Here is a 16,708-nt window from a genome sequence, read left to right on the forward strand (position 1 = left end):
GGATGCTGGGTGAGAGCAATCCAGTCCATGGAATCCAGAGTAAAAAAAAAGGTAAAGGTAAAGGACCCCTGACAGTTAAGTCCAGTCACAGATGACTCTGGGGTTGCGGTGCTCATCTTGCTTTACTGGCCGAGGGAGCCGACATTTGTCCGCATACAGTTTTTCTAGGTCATGTGGCCAGCATGACTAAGCCGCTTCTGGCAAAACCAGAGCAGTGCATGGAAACACCATTTACCTTCCCGCCGGAGCGGTACCTATTTATCTACTTGCACTTTGACGTGCTTTCGAACTGCTAGGTTGGCAGGAGCTGGGACCGAGCAATGGGATCTCTCCCCGTCACGGGGATTCGAACTGCCGACCTTCCGATTGGCAAGCCCAAGGCTCAGTTGTTTACACCACAGCGCCACCCGCGTCCCAGAATGCAGAGTACTAAGGCCCAAACCCCACAGTTTCAGATCCCTATTGGACTGGACTCTCCTTCCCAGAAAATGTCCCCACATTTTCATTCCAGCTCAGTAAACCTAAGTCTGTTTCTCTAGAAATGGCTTTACCTACAGTATCTATGCAGGTGTCTCAAAAGGTAGCTGTGGAAAGACAGTGATTGATATTTCTTTCCCCCCCCCAACCTTTCCTCCCCTGGGTCCCTACAGCCGCTTGCACTCCAACCAGCTCTTCTGCGATTGCCATTTGGGTTGGCTTTCCCAGTGGCTGCGCCAGCGTCCCACAATTGGGCTCTTCACACAGTGTGCCGGCCCTGCTGCCCTCCGTGGCCTCAATGTTGCAGAGATTCAGAAGAATGAATTCAGCTGTTCAGGTCAGTGGCATCTATGGGGTTACAGGGAGCTTTGCAGACCCCCAGAATCACCAGAGAGAGGCCCCTTCTGCGCTCAGATTCAAGGCATATCAGCCCTGGAACCAAAGTGAAACCTGCCACAAGAGACCATTGGTCTCTCAAATGCAAGACCCTCTTACTACAACACGTTAGTTTCTCTCATGTGCAGGCCATGGTGGTTGCATGACTGCAGCCTGGACTGCAGAAATTGCTTTTTATTCTCCAGAAATTCTTTTAAAAGCATTGTCTCCTTTTATCCTGCATTTTTCTATTTCTGACAGTGTGAAGCTATCAAACCATTAGTGCTGGAAGCTGCCATCTTGAAAGATGCCCGCTTGCTCCCTGTGCTCTTTATGTAGTTTTCCTCCTCAGCGTTGTGAAATGGTGCACCATGCTGCCCTTTCAATCTCATGCTCATTTGTGCACTTGCCCTCCCCTGTCCATTTCTTGTCTCTGCTGATTTGAACTATCAACCTGTGTAGCAATTCTGCATATGTATATGCCTGCATATGTATTCATCTCTACGTGTAAACCTTGTGGAGAGGGGCTGAGAGGAGGGTGTGCTAGTGGCCCAAAGGCTCTCTAGCTGCCCTGAAGAAAGTACACATTCCAAAACCCCAACAGACCACAAGCAAAGAACAGGTAGGCAGGGCTAGGGGTGCCTTGCAGTGCCGTGGGTTGCAAGCCCTATGCAAAGAGGATGCACTAAGCTTCTGCATTCTTCTCTGCAGGCCAGATGGATGCTACCAGGACCCAAATCTGCAGCTTTTCATCAGGTTCCTGTCCCGCCATGTGCACCTGCAGCAATGGCATTGTGGACTGTCGCGGCAAGGGGCTGACAGCCATCCCTGCCAACTTGCCTGAGACCATGACTGAGATGTGAGTGGATACTAGGAACATGGTGGGTAGGCAGGGGATGGTGGGACCTGAGCACTAGCACCCTTCCTAATCACATCTACTCTGCTTGGGTGCTCCTGTCTCCTTTGGCTAGTATTGATTCAGCTGGTATTGGAACAGATAATATATTGTTGCCTAAGGAGCACCTTAGGGCAATTCTCAACTATGACCTTATGTCAGGGGTGGGGAACCTCTGGCCCATGGACCAGATTTGGCCTGCCAGGCCATGCCACTCAAGCCATGTAAGGACAGGGCATGTAAGGCCAGGGCATCACTGAAAGGAGCTTTCCAAACATCCCAAAATCAGCCAGTTGCCATGTGTCTGGGAAACGAAGCACAAAGCACTTTGAGAGGCGTGTGACCAGCATTTCCCAAGCACCAAGCATGAGACTAGCAAAGCACTCTGCACAGTGCTTTCCCAAACATCTGATAATCACCTGGTTTGCTGGGCATTTGGGAAGTGCTGTTCAAAGCTTTGACAGGTGTCGATCACCTGATGTCATTATGTGTCAGGTGACTGGCATATGGGTGGCCCTACTGACTGTTGAAGTTGGCCTACAAGGGTAGGGGGAGATAAAGATGTAGTCCACTGGTCCATAAAGCTTCACCACTTCTCCCTTATGCAGAGATGACTCTAGTTTTTGCCAGTCCCTTTTGTGGCTAAAAGCTATACCAGGACCAGAGATTTCTGCTTCCAGAGAACTGGTGGAGATGTGTCAAAGTGAACTATCCAGGAATACAGCTGTCTGCCTACTCTTGGGGACTACCTCCTGCCTGATCTCTGTGGCATCCTTGTTGGAAGAGACGACATTTCAGTTGCTCCCATGGTGCAGTCAAGCTGATTTGCTTCCTTGTGTTCTGTTTCCCGTGCAGACGCTTAGAACTGAATGGCATCAAGTCTATCCCACCTGGAGCCTTCTCATCATATAAGAAGCTACGAAGGATGTGAGTGTCTTCAGCCAGAGTGAACAGTGCTGGGCTTGATGGACAAATAGTCTGTGCAGGCCTAAGGCAATACCTTCTGTCCAGACGTGATACAGGCAGAGGGGAAGCAGGTGTTGCATTGCAAGGCGTACTCGAGGGAGCACAGAGCTGTATTGGCTGACGTGCACCTCCAACTCAGTCCTGCTAAGGAACAGGAGTGAAGCCTTCATTATACTCTGTAAAGAACACAAGGTGGGAGAGGCACCTTCAGAAAAGGAAGGAGCTGTGACTACATGCGTAGGAGCGTTAACTTTGTCTTTGCCTTTCAGAGACCTGAGCAACAACCAGATCTTGGAGATTGCGCCTGATGCCTTCCAAGGCCTGCGCTCACTCAACTCTCTGTGAGTAGCCTCAGTGGGAGCAAGCATGGCAGACATTAGTCTAGGTGGGGAAGTGGAATGCCACTTGCATGCAGCATGAGAATATTCTCTACCACTCTACCACTGGCTATGCGATGTGGCTTCCTGAACATGCCAGTTCCAACTCACAGCCCCCTTGGCCAACATATTGCTTGGCCTTTCTAATTCCCATTTGCTGCTGATAATGTTAGCATGTGAGTTCCACCCACCCACCACACTCCCCCACCACCCACTGCACCAGCAAGTTAATGTGGCTCCATTCCAAAGAGCAATCTGTGTCATGGTTGTCTCTTGAAATGCAATTTTGCAGGCACAGCTCCAGATGGTGGGTGTTTGCATGAAGCAGCTCTCCATGGACCTATGGCGATTTCAACCACACCATTTCCACCCTTCTCTTTTGAAGGTTTACAATGGAACAAATGAAACTGCTGCAACCTTGCGGGGAGCCACTTGACCATAGCTGTCAACTTTTCCCTTTTCTTGCGAGGAATCCTATTAGGAATAAGGGAATTTCCCTTTAAAAAAGGGTAACGTTGACAGCTATGCACTTGACACAGGCAGCTTGCCATGTGGAGCTGCGCCTATCTGGCTGTTTCAAGTGGCTGCATATGGCCATTTGCATATACGAACCGGGCCTCAGTGGGGACTTAAATCACATTTGAATCCAGATTCCCTGATGCTGGCATCATATGCCAGCTGGCACCTCACAGTCTCATTATCGTTACGTCCGCTATGTATGAAGGGTGAGCCTGGGTTCAGTTGTTCAAGATGGCCTCTTTCCTCAAGATACATCAGGACTTAACCACCAAGAGACGCTACTAATTCAAGCACTGGTTTTGTTTCTTTTCCAGAGTCTTGTACGGGAACAAGATCACAGAGCTGCCCAAAGGGGTATTCGGGGGCTTGTATGCACTGCAACTACTGTAAGCACAAGTGAGAGGGATAGCTAGAGGGCCATTTGGACATCACTATAGCAGGGGGCAAGTGGCAGTGTGGAAACCTTGATCCAGATGGCAAAGGGGCTCCAGACCTCACATCTGGCTCCCATACAATTTCAGCATACTTCTGTACAAACCTGACAGCCCTTTATCTCTTCCCTGGAACCTGCAACTCTCCTTAACAAGCCTTTTCTTCTTCCCTGCCTTCATCTTCCACACAGCCTGCTTCACTGTCCCCTGTGTCTTTTTACTCCACAATCCCATCTAGAGTTACTGTCTTCTCCCCAGCTTTAATCTTTGCTTCCCTCCTCATCTGCCTATATTCCTCATCTATACCAGGTGTCAGCAACCTGCGACCCGTGGGCCACAAGTGGCCCACGAGTGACCCACAAGTGGTCATTTAAATGGCCCATGAGCCGCCTGCTCGGTGAGTCCCTGTGCGCTGCACTAAACTGGAGCAGTGCGGAGTGGGGACTTGCTTCTGCGTCACCGGAAATCGCGTCTGCACAGATGCAGACACCGAAAATTGCATCTGTGCAGGCGCGATCCGGCCCATGGAGTGATCTCTGCGGGAGTGAACCGTCCCAGGCGAGGTAAATCTTGCCGATCCCTGATCTATACTATCCCTTCCTTCTGTCCACCTCAGATTCAGGGAAGGGTTGTGGATATCCTGTCTCCTCACCTGTCTTCTTTGTGGCCATTTTGTTCTCTGACCTACTATCACTTGGTCTAGGCTGTGTGAGTAACATGCTGGGTGTTAGTTGAGTGGGTGGGATCTGCAGAATCCCTTGCTGTGAGCAGTGGCCAAGAATATTTTGTGTGTGTGTGATAGCCACTACCACTACGACCACCACAATGTGCACACGCACACACTCTGATATGGTGTTTTGTGCTCCTTCACTCCAGGCTCCTGAATGCCAACAAGATCAACTGCATCCGGGCAGATGCCTTTGCTGACCTGCAGAACCTGTCGCTGCTCTCGCTGTACGACAACAAGATCCAGACCTTGGCCAAGGGCACCTTTGCCACCTTGCGAGCCATTCAGACTCTGTGAGTGCTGGCTTCTCTGAAGATATGTCCAATGAGAACAGGGTTCTGTGGGAGGAAGGGAGGAAATGCCCTTGGAACACGGGGGTCCCACTGAGAAGGCAGGTAAGATTCTGTGGCCAAGGCAGGAGATTACCACAGGGGCAGAGCTCTAGAAAGAGAGCAGAAAGCATTGCAAGGTCATGCCTTTGCAACCATCTTCAAGACCAGCCTTCCCTAACTGGGTGTCTTCCCATAACTTGGCTGGAGCTGATGGAAGGATGGAAGTTGTTCCAACAATATCTGAAGGGCAGCAAGTTGGGGAAGACTGCCCTAGAGTGTAGAGGCTGGCCCAGGGCCATTGGCAGAGCCCAACATCCTGGCACCAAAGCTGAGGTCACAAGGAAATGGACCACTTTGCCTTTGGGGTGCCTACAAGAGCATTCAGCATTATGCCAGCTAGAAGCAGCATCTTGGTTGCTAGATTTAAGGTTGCTCTGACAGCAGCCACCAGAACAACTTTGAAATTCAAGCTGCTCTTGTTTCTTTCCTTCTACAGCCATCTGGCCCAGAACCCCTTTATTTGCGACTGCAACCTGAAGTGGCTGGCAGACTTCTTGCGTGCCAATCCTATTGAAACAAGTGGTGCTCGCTGTGCCAGCCCCCGCCGCCTCGCCAACAAGCGCATCGGACAGATCAAGAGCAAGAAATTCCGCTGCTCCCGTACGAATGATCTTCTTCTGTAGGGCTGCGTATAGATTTGGGACAGAGCAGATATTGGATGTTTCCCTAGCACTTCATTGCATACTTATCCAGGGATCCTGACATTAGCACCTCAGTGAAATCTAGGGGAAGATATTGTAGAAACATCCCCCCCCAACTGAAAAACTGCAGTGTTTCTGTTCTCTTATTTTAAAAATTAACTCTTACATCTTGTGCACACTTTGATGGCTGGTGGTGCATTTGTCGATTTTTCATCAGAAATACATATTAAGTTAATATGCATGATGTCATTTCTAAGCATATGTATCTGGATAGAAATATGGATTCTGTTTTCATTCACACTGCAGTATATATACTTGTTCATACATGTCTGAGGAAGTTATGAGCAGCATAGCCTTTAAGATCTTAAGTTTGCTTCATTCAGATTAACACTCTGCATATTTCTGTTCACAGCCAAAGAACAGTATTTCATTCCAGGTAAGGGAGCCAGTATGGAGATGCTAGAATTTGCACGTGAGTTGCATGTGTATGTTTGTGGTATGTTTGCACTACTGGCAGAATGAGGTTGCAGCTTTGCAGGATTGCTGTTATGATGTATTTTTAACGGCTTGCATTAGATCCAGCAGTGGTGGCATGGACTGTTTGCAGGCACTGTGTCCTTCCAGAGGCTCAGAACAAGATCAACCAGTCTCTGTCTTTCATATCTGCCTTCTCCGTTTGCTGTAGCACAGGAGTGGGGAACTTAATAGGCCACACGTGGTCCACAGCCAATTTCAATCTGTCACGCCTCCACTGCTTCTGGCTACTTGATGGTGGTGCCACTTATTGGAGCCTTACTCTATGTGCAGAAATTTCTGGCTTAATTATGCTGGCCAGAGGATTTATATATTTTTATTTATGAGTTCTGCATTCAACTGGGATCCCTGATAAAGCAGAGCTCCCAGATGCCTGGTGGCTTCTAGAGTTCTACTCACATTCAAGCAGCCATGGTAGAAGCTCCCTTCAACAGGAGAAGGTCTGGGACTGGGTGAGCAGGAATGTTGGGAGCAGAGTCAGCATGTGAGGCCTCATGCCCTCAGACAGAAGGAATCCCCTTCCACAATATGCTTATGCAACAGTCCCAAGCATTCACACACACCTCTGTGTGCACACTGTCTCATTGCTTTCTCTTGGTGGCAGGTACGGAAGATTACCAGTTGAACAGTGAATGTCACAGTGACGTAGTCTGCCCCCCCAAGTGCCGCTGCGAAGCCAACGTGGTCGAGTGTTCCAACCTGAAGCTGACAAAGATCCCAGAGCGCCTCCCTCAAGCCACAGCTGAACTGTAAGTCAGCATGCTTTGGCCATATCTAAGAACCATACTTCCTTCCTCACTATCAAAAACCAAGTACTCTTATTTGCTTTCCATGTGGCTTTATTTATACAGTTGTAGATAGCAAATGTTGCTATTGTAGGGTTGCTGTTGTTTTAAGGACTGATCTCTGTGGCAGGGACACGGAGGCATTCTCTATGGTTTTGGGGTTTGCCCTCCCCCATCATGCATTGAGATGGAAGGACCTGCTTGCTGATTGGCTCCCCCTGCTGAGGCACACCTGACCTCCCAGACGGGGTCTGCCTGCCATCTGTGAAGCAGGATTTCATTTTAACTCTATAGAGCCAAACAAACATAAGAAGAGCCCTGTTGGATCAGGCCAAATGTCCATTTAGTCCAGCATTCGGTTCTCACAGTGGCCTATGGGAAGCTTGCAAGCAGGATCTGACACAACAGTGCTCTTCCCACTTGTAATTCCCAGTGACTGGTATTTGGAAGAATGCTGCCTCTGACAGTGGAGGTAAAGGTTAAAAGGTTCCCTACATACTTGCTGCGAACTATGAATCTATGAAACTCACAGTTCTTTTTCTTAAGGTGATAATAGAAGTGAGGGGGAAACTCCTTGTTGTCTAAAGGTTTTTTCTCCTGATACATAATTCATACTTTGAATTACTGCAGTATGTCCAATTCTTTATTATTATTATTATTATTATTATTATTATTATTATTATTATTATTAATTTTTCCCCACCCACCTGACTGGGTTGCCTCAGCCACTCATCTAAGATTCCTAACTTCTGTACCCAGTGTTCATCTTACACACTGACAAAGCTTAGAACTTCTATTTCTTGTGCGTTTTTCACTCCAGTGCCTCTCCCTTCTGTAGTGCACTGCACTGCACCCAGCATCCCATATTGTGTACTAAACGGGTATCTGAAGCCTTTTATATAAAGCATTTATTCTCCATGCAAGCACAGTGGAATGGCCCTTGGCCCTATCCAGTACTGAGTCTTTCATTGGGCCATTTCACCTTCTATTTCTATTCTATATTAAATTCTCTGAAATATCTGTGTGTAGGAAAAGGGCACCTTGTTCATGAGGACAAGTGGCTTTCTGCTGCAGATGCTTGATTTAGAAAGCTGGTGTACATTGGCTTTCAAAGCCATATACTTACTCCTGGCAGAACAATCCATTTGCATTACGCTTTATATTCTGATATATATGCACATTTTTATACACAGGGACTAACTCAGTACAGAGTGGAAAGAATGTGTTAAGCAATGCAAAGTTAGTTTTCAGAGATGGGCCTAGAATACACATATGTTTTATTTTATTCACTGCTTTGCTTTCCGAGCTGTATGCTTACAACCCTTTATTTCTGTTGCAGGCGGCTGAACAACAATGAGATCACAGTGCTGGAGGCCACAGGCATCTTTAAGAAGCTCCCACACTTAAAGAAAATGTGAGTATGTGGGTTAGGGGTTCTCATAGCAGAGGAGATACTCCAAAGACCTCTTGTGCACACAAGATCTGGGGAAAAGGAGGCGGCAATATGAATAGGACTTAGAGTGCAGCAGTATTCCAACAGGAGCCAAATATTTCTAATGCAAGAGGCTGACATGTATGCCTAGAATGTAAAGGCCAGACTAGAGATGACCTTTGTCACATTGCTTGGTGTTGCATAGTTGATTTTTAAAAGTTGAACAGCTGGCATAGGGGGGCCAGCCAGATCAGGAAAATGGTGTGGAGTGAGGGGAGCTTTGACCCAGTGCTGGAATTGTCCCCTCCTCAACTGCTGTTTACAAGGAGAATAAAGCTTCCATTGACATCAGTGGGAGCTTTCCTTTCAGTGCAAAGAGCAGGCACAGGAGGGAGAAGATTCTGATCAAGACTGCCAGGGGCTACTCAATGGGCCTTCAGAAGCACAAACAATTTTTTTAGAGGAAGTCAAAAGTTTAAGACTAAACATACGGCATACATTCAAAGTGGGTGCAGCAGGGGCAGCTCGCAGAAGAATTAAAGATAGCAAAATAAAACCAGCGCTGTTGGAACTACTACAAATATTGTTCATTTGTCTCTGTTGGAGAGAAATGCTCCTTGTAGGCTGCGCACTGAGTTGAGAAAACTTTCTGCCTGCTCCTGTGTTCTACTATCACTTCATGTTCCTTGCTTTCCCAGAAACCTGAGCAACAACAAAGTGTCAGAGATTGAGGATGGAGCCTTTGAAGGGGCAGCTTCAGTCAGTGAGTTACACCTGACAGTTAACCAGCTGGAGTCAGTGCGCAGCGCCATGTTCCGGGGCCTCGATGGGCTGCGGACCCTGTAAGTTGGCCTAACTGGGGTTGTTGGCCTAACTGGGGTAGGGAAGATAGGAGAGAGCGGCAGCGGTGGGTTGTCAGTATGCAGGAGGAGTAGCAGGGTGGAGAATGCTGTCAGGCTCCTTTGGCTTTGGTAGTTTGTAGAACGGGCTTCTTCCCATTCTCTGTCTTCCTTCCAGGATGCTGAGGAACAACCGCATCAACTGCATCCACAACGACAGCTTCACGGGACTGCGCAATGTGCGCCTCCTCTCGCTGTACGACAATCAGATCAGCACCATCGCACCTGGGGCTTTTGACACGTTGCAGTCGCTCTCCACGCTGTGAGTTGCGAGGCGGGGAAATTCTAACCTATTAACTAACCTCTGAACATGCTCAGTCCTCCATCCCTTGGTGAGAGCTGTCTGCAAGGTGTAGGCCACTCTGCTACCCCACCTTGATTGTAGGGAGGCTCCATAGCTCAGGAGTAGAACCCACGCTTTCTATACAGCAGGTCCCTGCTTTAATCCTTGGCCTCTCAAAAGCGCTCCTATGTAGCAGTATTGGGGAAAATCTGTCCCTAAGACCTTGGAGGGCTGCTACCAGTATTGTAGACAAAACTGAGCTAAGCAGACCAGAGGGTTTGGCTTAGAATAAATCAGCTTCCTGCAAACGTGGACTGTCTGGCCTATGTTATAGGTCTTGAAAGGGAGAAGGTGATTGAGCCCTACCTGCCTACAAGCCTTTGCTAGATTATCCTGTGTTTGCCCAGTTTATTTATCTCCCTCCTGTACCCCTCCCACCCAGGAACCTGCTGGCTAACCCCTTCAACTGCAATTGCCGCCTGGCCTGGTTGGGCGACTGGCTTCGGAGGAGGAAGATTGTGACTGGGAACCCCCGCTGCAATAATCCGGACTTCCTACGCCAAATCCCACTGCAGGATGTGGCCTTCCCCGACTTCAGGTGTGAGGAAGGTAACTCACAGGCTCTTGGTGGGGATGAGGAGGATGGGGAGGGAGCAATTAAGCAAACTGAGGCTATGATTGTATAGCAGGTGTATCTTCCCACAGACCCACATAAGGCCCTATTTGAGTTTCCACTAGCAGACCAGTTGGGAAGGCTGTTGTGGTTGAACGAGGTTGATACTCCCATTAAGCCATAAATGTCCAACCCTTTTCCCTGTCCAGAGTTGTTGCAATATGAATTTAAACCAACAGAGGGCACAAAGGAAGTCATTATGGAAAATGGGAGTGCCATGTATGAAGCCAGATTTTGAAAACGCTGAATGTCCATTAGCCCAGGCTGCACAGTGTGTGTAAACTGCCTCAGCCCTCAAATCTTGCAGTAGCAGTTCACACATGGAAATGAGTTTCCTCACGCAGATCAGCTGAAGTGGGAGGAACCCAAAGGCTGCTGTAAAGGGCAAAGAAGGCTGCAGCCACTAATGAAATGATGTGGTCGCCCCATTCTGAAAAGTTGTGGGAGATTAAGGGTGTGTGTGTGTGTGTGTGTGTGTGTGTGTGTGTGTATGCATGCATGTATGTCTTGCAATCTTCTTCTTCTCGTACTGTCTCCTCAGTTGGGAAGGCCTTTTTTGTTGTCCCAGCATGGGCACTGGTTAAGCTCAGCAGCAATTACATGGACATGCCTAGCAGTTTTTGTATTGCCTGGTGGCTTCAAACTAGACATAAACTGAAACAAAGCACAAATCTTGTCAGGGATGCATCAGGCCCCCACTTACGTAAGGGGCTGTGCCGCCGTGGTTAGGAGTGGTCTCAAGGTCCCCCCCCCAAATCAATTAATTGGTTAAAAGCAAGGCAATTTAATCAGCTATTTAACCACTCAGTATAAATAAATACAGTATCTTAATGCAGGAAATATTTTTGGAGATGTTTAACACAGCACCACTTTACTAAATAGGTAAATCATTAACTGTCTAGCAAATCATCTTAAGCTGTTGGCCCTGGTCCAAACAGCAGCTTCTGATATGGTGCATCTATGCAGGGTGTGGAGGGGTGGCTGCTGTTCGGGGGGGGGGGGGAATTAACAGCTCAATAGCTTTTCCCATGTGCTTCTGAGAATTGAAACCCTTGTGTAAATCAATAGGAGGACATAGATGTCAAAGGGACCTTTCACACTCTTTCCAATTAAGAGTGGCGTTTTATTTGCAATGAATTAATCACACTAGTTGATTAATATTCTCAGTTCTAATTGCTGCTGATGCCTTTGGCCCTTTGATAAAGTGGGACACTTTATAATGGTGATATAAGGGCAGACTGAAATCTAGATTTCCCTGGAGAAACATAGGATAATGTCTGCTTTCAAGATCTCCTATTCCATCACCATGCCGTCTCTTTCCACTGTGAACCCTTTGGCTTGTGCCTTGGCAGGTCAGGAGGAGACAAGCTGCTTCCCACGCCCTCAGTGTCCCCAGGAGTGCACTTGCCTAGACACTGTTGTTCGCTGCAGCAACAAGCACCTGAAATCCCTCCCCAAAGGGATCCCCAAGAACGTCACAGAGCTGTGAGTAATGCTGCCTGGGCCCTTCTGTTAATGCTGCATCTGGGAAGAAGGGGCAATGTGGGCACTGGCAAGTCGCACCCATGGATGAAGAGGCTGGGAACAGCCTAGTGAGGGGCATGCAGCTTTATACCTTGCACTGTTCTGCAGATCATCCTCAAAAGCTAAACACTGATCCAGTGCATGCCACATTCTCTGTGGGTTCAAAACTGGATGCCACTGAACTCTGAAGGGATTTTTTATTTAGGGGAATGAGTTCTGTGGCAGGTGGAAGGGGCCTGTAGTACTGTTATATTACTCTGCAGCGTTAATGAATCCAGAATCAAACATCTGGAAAACTGGAAGAAAGCAAGGCAGCCTGAGACAAACATAGTTTCAGATTTAGGAGAGCATGTATGCCACCCTGTTGGAAATACAGGCGTGAAACACAGGCATTTGCACTTACAAGATAACTCTGATGGTTCTCCCTTAGCTGGCACCATTAACAGAGGAGCAGTGACAGTGCTTATCACTAGTTATAGCTTCTAGGTTTAGAGTCCTTTGAACACCATTGTTGGAAGTTTAACAGTCCTCTCCTGAATTGCTGCTGTGACCTCTGATGCATCCATCATTGTCCTTGCAGCTACTTGGATGGCAACCAATTCACCCTGGTTCCTGGACAGCTCTCCACCTTCCGTTACCTACAGCTGGTGTAAGTATCTGAGAAGAAGTGGCCTCGTATGGGTCCCCGAGAGCTTGCCATAGTCTTTTTTCAGAGAGGCAGGAGATGGGCTGTGGGCTGTGGCCTTTTCTCAGACATTTGTGCAGCATGTCTGTGGAAATTTTTAGACCAGGCCTAGGTAGGGAGTGGTGCAACTCATACCTCAGTGGACGCTGATCAGCTGATTTGGCTCACATGGTATCAGCCTTTGACCAGTACAGAGGGGCTGGTTGGAGGTACAGGAGATCTTTGTGGAATCAGGTGACCATTCTGTTTTCAGAATAAAGAGAATAAAGCAGATGCAGAAAGGCCGAGTGGCACCCAGATGTTGTATCTCCCACCTGGTTCTTCCATCAAAATGCAAAAAAAAAAAAAGCCTTTTCGTTAAAACACACACATACCATAGAGCTATATGGAAGCAGAGAAGCTTCTGAAAAACAACAACAAGAGGGTGGTCAAAGAGGCTAGCATGAAGGATAAGAAATAATTTTTGCCTAAGGGAGAATTTGAGGGGAGGCATAGGACCCATTCTGAATTACATAAAATTATGCTTAACATATTAGCTTGTACAGCTGAAGAGGAGGTGAGAGGTTTAAGGCAAGAAAATTAACTATTAAATGTTTTTAGATTTTAGCTGCCCTGGTTATGGGGTCAGATTCCCAAAAGAGGCTAAAATGCAAATGCTGTGCAACTAAAAAAGCTGGATTCTCTTGAGCAAGGTGCAGTTAACTCAGCTCAGGATATTGGGTGAAGTAAATAATTCTAAAAACGCCAACTAGTCCATCAGACTTGGGATTTGGAGTTCATCCATCTCTCTATTTACTTTGGTTTCCCTGGACATTAGAATAGCTTTGCTTTTCTGCTAAGGCACTGTGAGTCCTTTAGGAACTGATTTCAGTTCCCAAAGAGGTAGATTACCCTTCTGGCATCTGTCTCATATGTGGTTCCTGGAATTTTCTGCATGATATAGCCCTTTCCCCTACCCCATTGACCCCACCTCACTGACTTTTCATCTCAACTGTTTGTTTATTGCCTGCCTAAGGAATTCCAAAGGACCCTTCCCAGTTTATTTTATGTGCTGGCTGTTGAAATGCAGCTGAGTCTAAGTCTTAAGCACACTGACTCCAAGATTCACTCCATGCTCTGCAGGTCATCTTGTGGCTTTTCCTGGCCTTCAGAGCATGTGCACTGTTAGATTTCCTTCTTCCTACATGATACAGTTTATCAAGACTCCTTTCTAGCAGCACCAGACAGAGAAGAGTTTAGAAGAATTAGCTGACATCATGCAGTCATCAGCCCAGAGCTGTTGCCAAAGGAGAAGGCAGATTTGAAGGTGCCACCAGGGCTGCATCTGCTGGATGTTCAGTCTGTGGAGCCACTGTTCACATGAGAGTTTCCTTAGATATGCAAAAGACTGTAGAGTTTGAATGCAGAAATCTGGGAAGGACAGATTCGTTCTATCCCTATTTTCTCCAATGGAAATAGGGACATCCCATTCCATAATGATTATTTTACTATTTTTACCCCACACATCTTATTGGGTTGCCCCAGCACTCTGGGCAGCTTCCAACATACATAAAATCATAATAAAACATTAATTTTTTTTTTTAAACTTCCCTGTACAGGATTGCCTTCCAGTGGCTTGGGGGTTGGATAACGCCATATACCCTCCAACATTTCTCCAGTGAAAATAGGGATATCCTAAGGAAAAGCAGGATTCTGAGATCAAATCAGAAACCAGGACGGCTTCTCTAAATCAGGGACTTCCCTGGAAAGTAGGGACACTTGGAGGGTCTGTTCTATAGGAAGAGAGAGTTAAATGTGGTGTGAGCTTGCACAGTGCTTTTGTCTTACAGGGATCTGAGCAACAACAAGATCAGCTCTCTCAGCAACTCATCCTTCACCAATATGAGCCAGCTCACCACTCTGTGAGTGCCCAATACAGCATTTGACCAGCAGATCAGAAAGGGAGGATGTCCTACTGCCTCCAGCAAAAAGAGGCCTCCTCTACAGGGAGAGAAATGCCTTTTTAAATGACTGATGTTACAGTATACTGGCTTATACTGTGCAAAGCAGGGTAGAAATGCCATTGATCCCTGGGGTCTACTGCCTGGCCAAAGAGAACATCAATTGATGGGGTGTCGGTTTCTGGTTCCAACTAACTAAACAGGAATGCATGCCTCCTGCAGTTCATTCTTGTCTACAAGGTGTTCTGTGACAACAACTACTTATAATCAGGAATTTGCTTAAATCCATGTGACCCATACACATGTACTCGTCTGTTCCCATTCTGATATTAGCTTATAAATCCTAAAGCTGCTACATCATCATAAACGTTAGGTTAGGAGGTTTCTTTCTGTTCTATTGACTGTGGTGTTCAGTTTCTGAGTTCCAAGCTTAAGGGTCAACCAGAAGGGCTGGAAACTTATTTTCATTTAAAAGACAAATGTAGGACTGAACGCCTCAGTCAATAAATACAATTAAATTGTTTTCTGGCAGCCAGAGCCTTGAAATTACAGGATTTTAGTGGGATTTCAGTCATCCCAATTGAAAGGGGGCTGGTGACACATATTGTTGATTGATAATATATTTAAAATCATCTTAGCAGTACATAGAATGTCACTGCTATTTAACTGAAAGACACCTAGCCATTAAAAAAAAAAAGTTGAACTGAATAGTTGAACTGAGTTGAATAGAAGTAATGTAGAAAGTAAAAATCCTTCATTGGCCAGCAGACCCTATTATTTTCTGTGTTGCCATCAAAGTTGCAATTTTAGACTCGTGCCAACTATTTGACGAATCTGGAGAGAGTATGAACTTCATGGGTTGTTAGCATCGTCATTGAGTGGAATCCAACCATACCCCAAGAACACACTGTGCCCCAGTTTATGTGAGTTGCCCGTTAGAGAATCTTGAAAGAAACAATGGCTTGGCTCCTAAGGTGTGCTAACTTAGGGAACTTCACAGAAGGAAATTTTCCTGTCCCCCCCCCCACTGTGCCCTGCAAAAAGCCTGTCGTAGGATTGGTGGGTGTACCTCCTGAACAATGGGGGTTTGGGCACAGTGGTTTGCTGGGGGCAGAAAGGCCAGGAGGGTTTCCTTCTGTGAATTTTCATAGCTTACCTTAGGATCTGAGTCCAATTTTAGGGAGACCCCTCACCCCACCTGCAGGAGAAGCGTTTTTGATGGGCACAGGGAGCAGGAGGGATGAAACTTTCCTTCCTTTAACTAATATGGGGCTGGGGGAGGGATATCAGACAGTATGTGGGCTGGGTTTTTTTTTAAGGAATGTGTGATGATTCAAACTCTTCCTTCTCTTCCCCATCCCTCAGGATCCTCAGCTACAATGCCCTGCAGTGTATCCCTCCCCTGGCCTTTGAGGGTCTCCGTTCACTACGGCTGCTGTAGGTACCTTGTATTCATGTATTCCCCTATGCCCCTGTTCAAGGAGAATCCCCTCACTGGAGTCTGACTTTGGCCTAACTGTTCCTTAAACTGTTACTTTAAGAAGTGAGCAGCCAGGCAATTGGTAGTGGAGGGAGAATAATGGGCTGAGGGACCCTCCACTTGCTTAGTTTGTGTGTGTTATGTGTCATATGGACATTCATTTTGCTTTCCTTGTTTCCTTGGACAGTTAAGACTCAGCCACACATCATCTGGGCATAGAGCAGGCAGTCTATCATAAGTCTGCGGGTTCGTAATCCAGTGCTTGACATATGATGCAGATGATATAGGGGGGAGGAGTCTAAAAACCCCAATTCCTGACTTCCCTGGTTTTAGGCAGATCATGCTCCCCTAACCTTCTTAAAGGGTCCATCACAACAAGTAAGACAGGTGGGTCCCACGGTCCAGGACACTGAGAATGCTACTTGTGTTTTGTGCCCAGGTCCCTCCATGGAAATGATATTGCTACACTTCCTGAGGGGATATTTGCTGATGTCATCTCCCTATCTCACCTGTGAGTATTTGCATCAGTTTGAACACCCATTCTTTCCTCTTGCATGAGAATCCCAGCTTGGCACTACTACCTGATGCTCTGTGGGACAGTACTTGGAAGGCAAAAGCTAGAAAGCACCCTTTGTTTCCCGTTGTTTATCCACCAGGTCAGAGAATGATGCTA

General features: G+C 47.0%; 1 protein-coding gene across 1 annotated transcript in view; it reads left to right on the forward strand.

Moving 5' to 3' along the window:
* The window catches only part of SLIT1 (slit guidance ligand 1), a 120,636-nt gene that overhangs the window by 88,718 nt on the left and 15,210 nt on the right, over positions 1-16,708 (forward strand). Inside the window, exons 8-25 of the mRNA XM_083615194.1 lie at positions 651-814; positions 1,564-1,711; positions 2,603-2,674; positions 2,983-3,054; positions 3,924-3,995; positions 4,917-5,060; positions 5,596-5,759; positions 6,213-6,236; positions 6,939-7,083; positions 8,459-8,533; positions 9,250-9,393; positions 9,569-9,712; positions 10,176-10,342; positions 11,759-11,891; positions 12,511-12,579; positions 14,445-14,516; positions 15,921-15,992; positions 16,475-16,546. Of these exons, the coding sequence (XP_083471320.1) occupies positions 651-814; positions 1,564-1,711; positions 2,603-2,674; positions 2,983-3,054; positions 3,924-3,995; positions 4,917-5,060; positions 5,596-5,759; positions 6,213-6,236; positions 6,939-7,083; positions 8,459-8,533; positions 9,250-9,393; positions 9,569-9,712; positions 10,176-10,342; positions 11,759-11,891; positions 12,511-12,579; positions 14,445-14,516; positions 15,921-15,992; positions 16,475-16,546 (1,953 nt within the window). The remainder of the gene's footprint in view (positions 1-650; positions 815-1,563; positions 1,712-2,602; positions 2,675-2,982; positions 3,055-3,923; positions 3,996-4,916; positions 5,061-5,595; positions 5,760-6,212; positions 6,237-6,938; positions 7,084-8,458; positions 8,534-9,249; positions 9,394-9,568; positions 9,713-10,175; positions 10,343-11,758; positions 11,892-12,510; positions 12,580-14,444; positions 14,517-15,920; positions 15,993-16,474; positions 16,547-16,708) is intronic.

Source organism: Podarcis filfolensis (genome assembly GCF_964270895.1).
Source record: "Podarcis filfolensis genome assembly, chromosome: 5".
Classification (NCBI taxonomy): Eukaryota; Metazoa; Chordata; class Lepidosauria; order Squamata; family Lacertidae; genus Podarcis; species Podarcis filfolensis.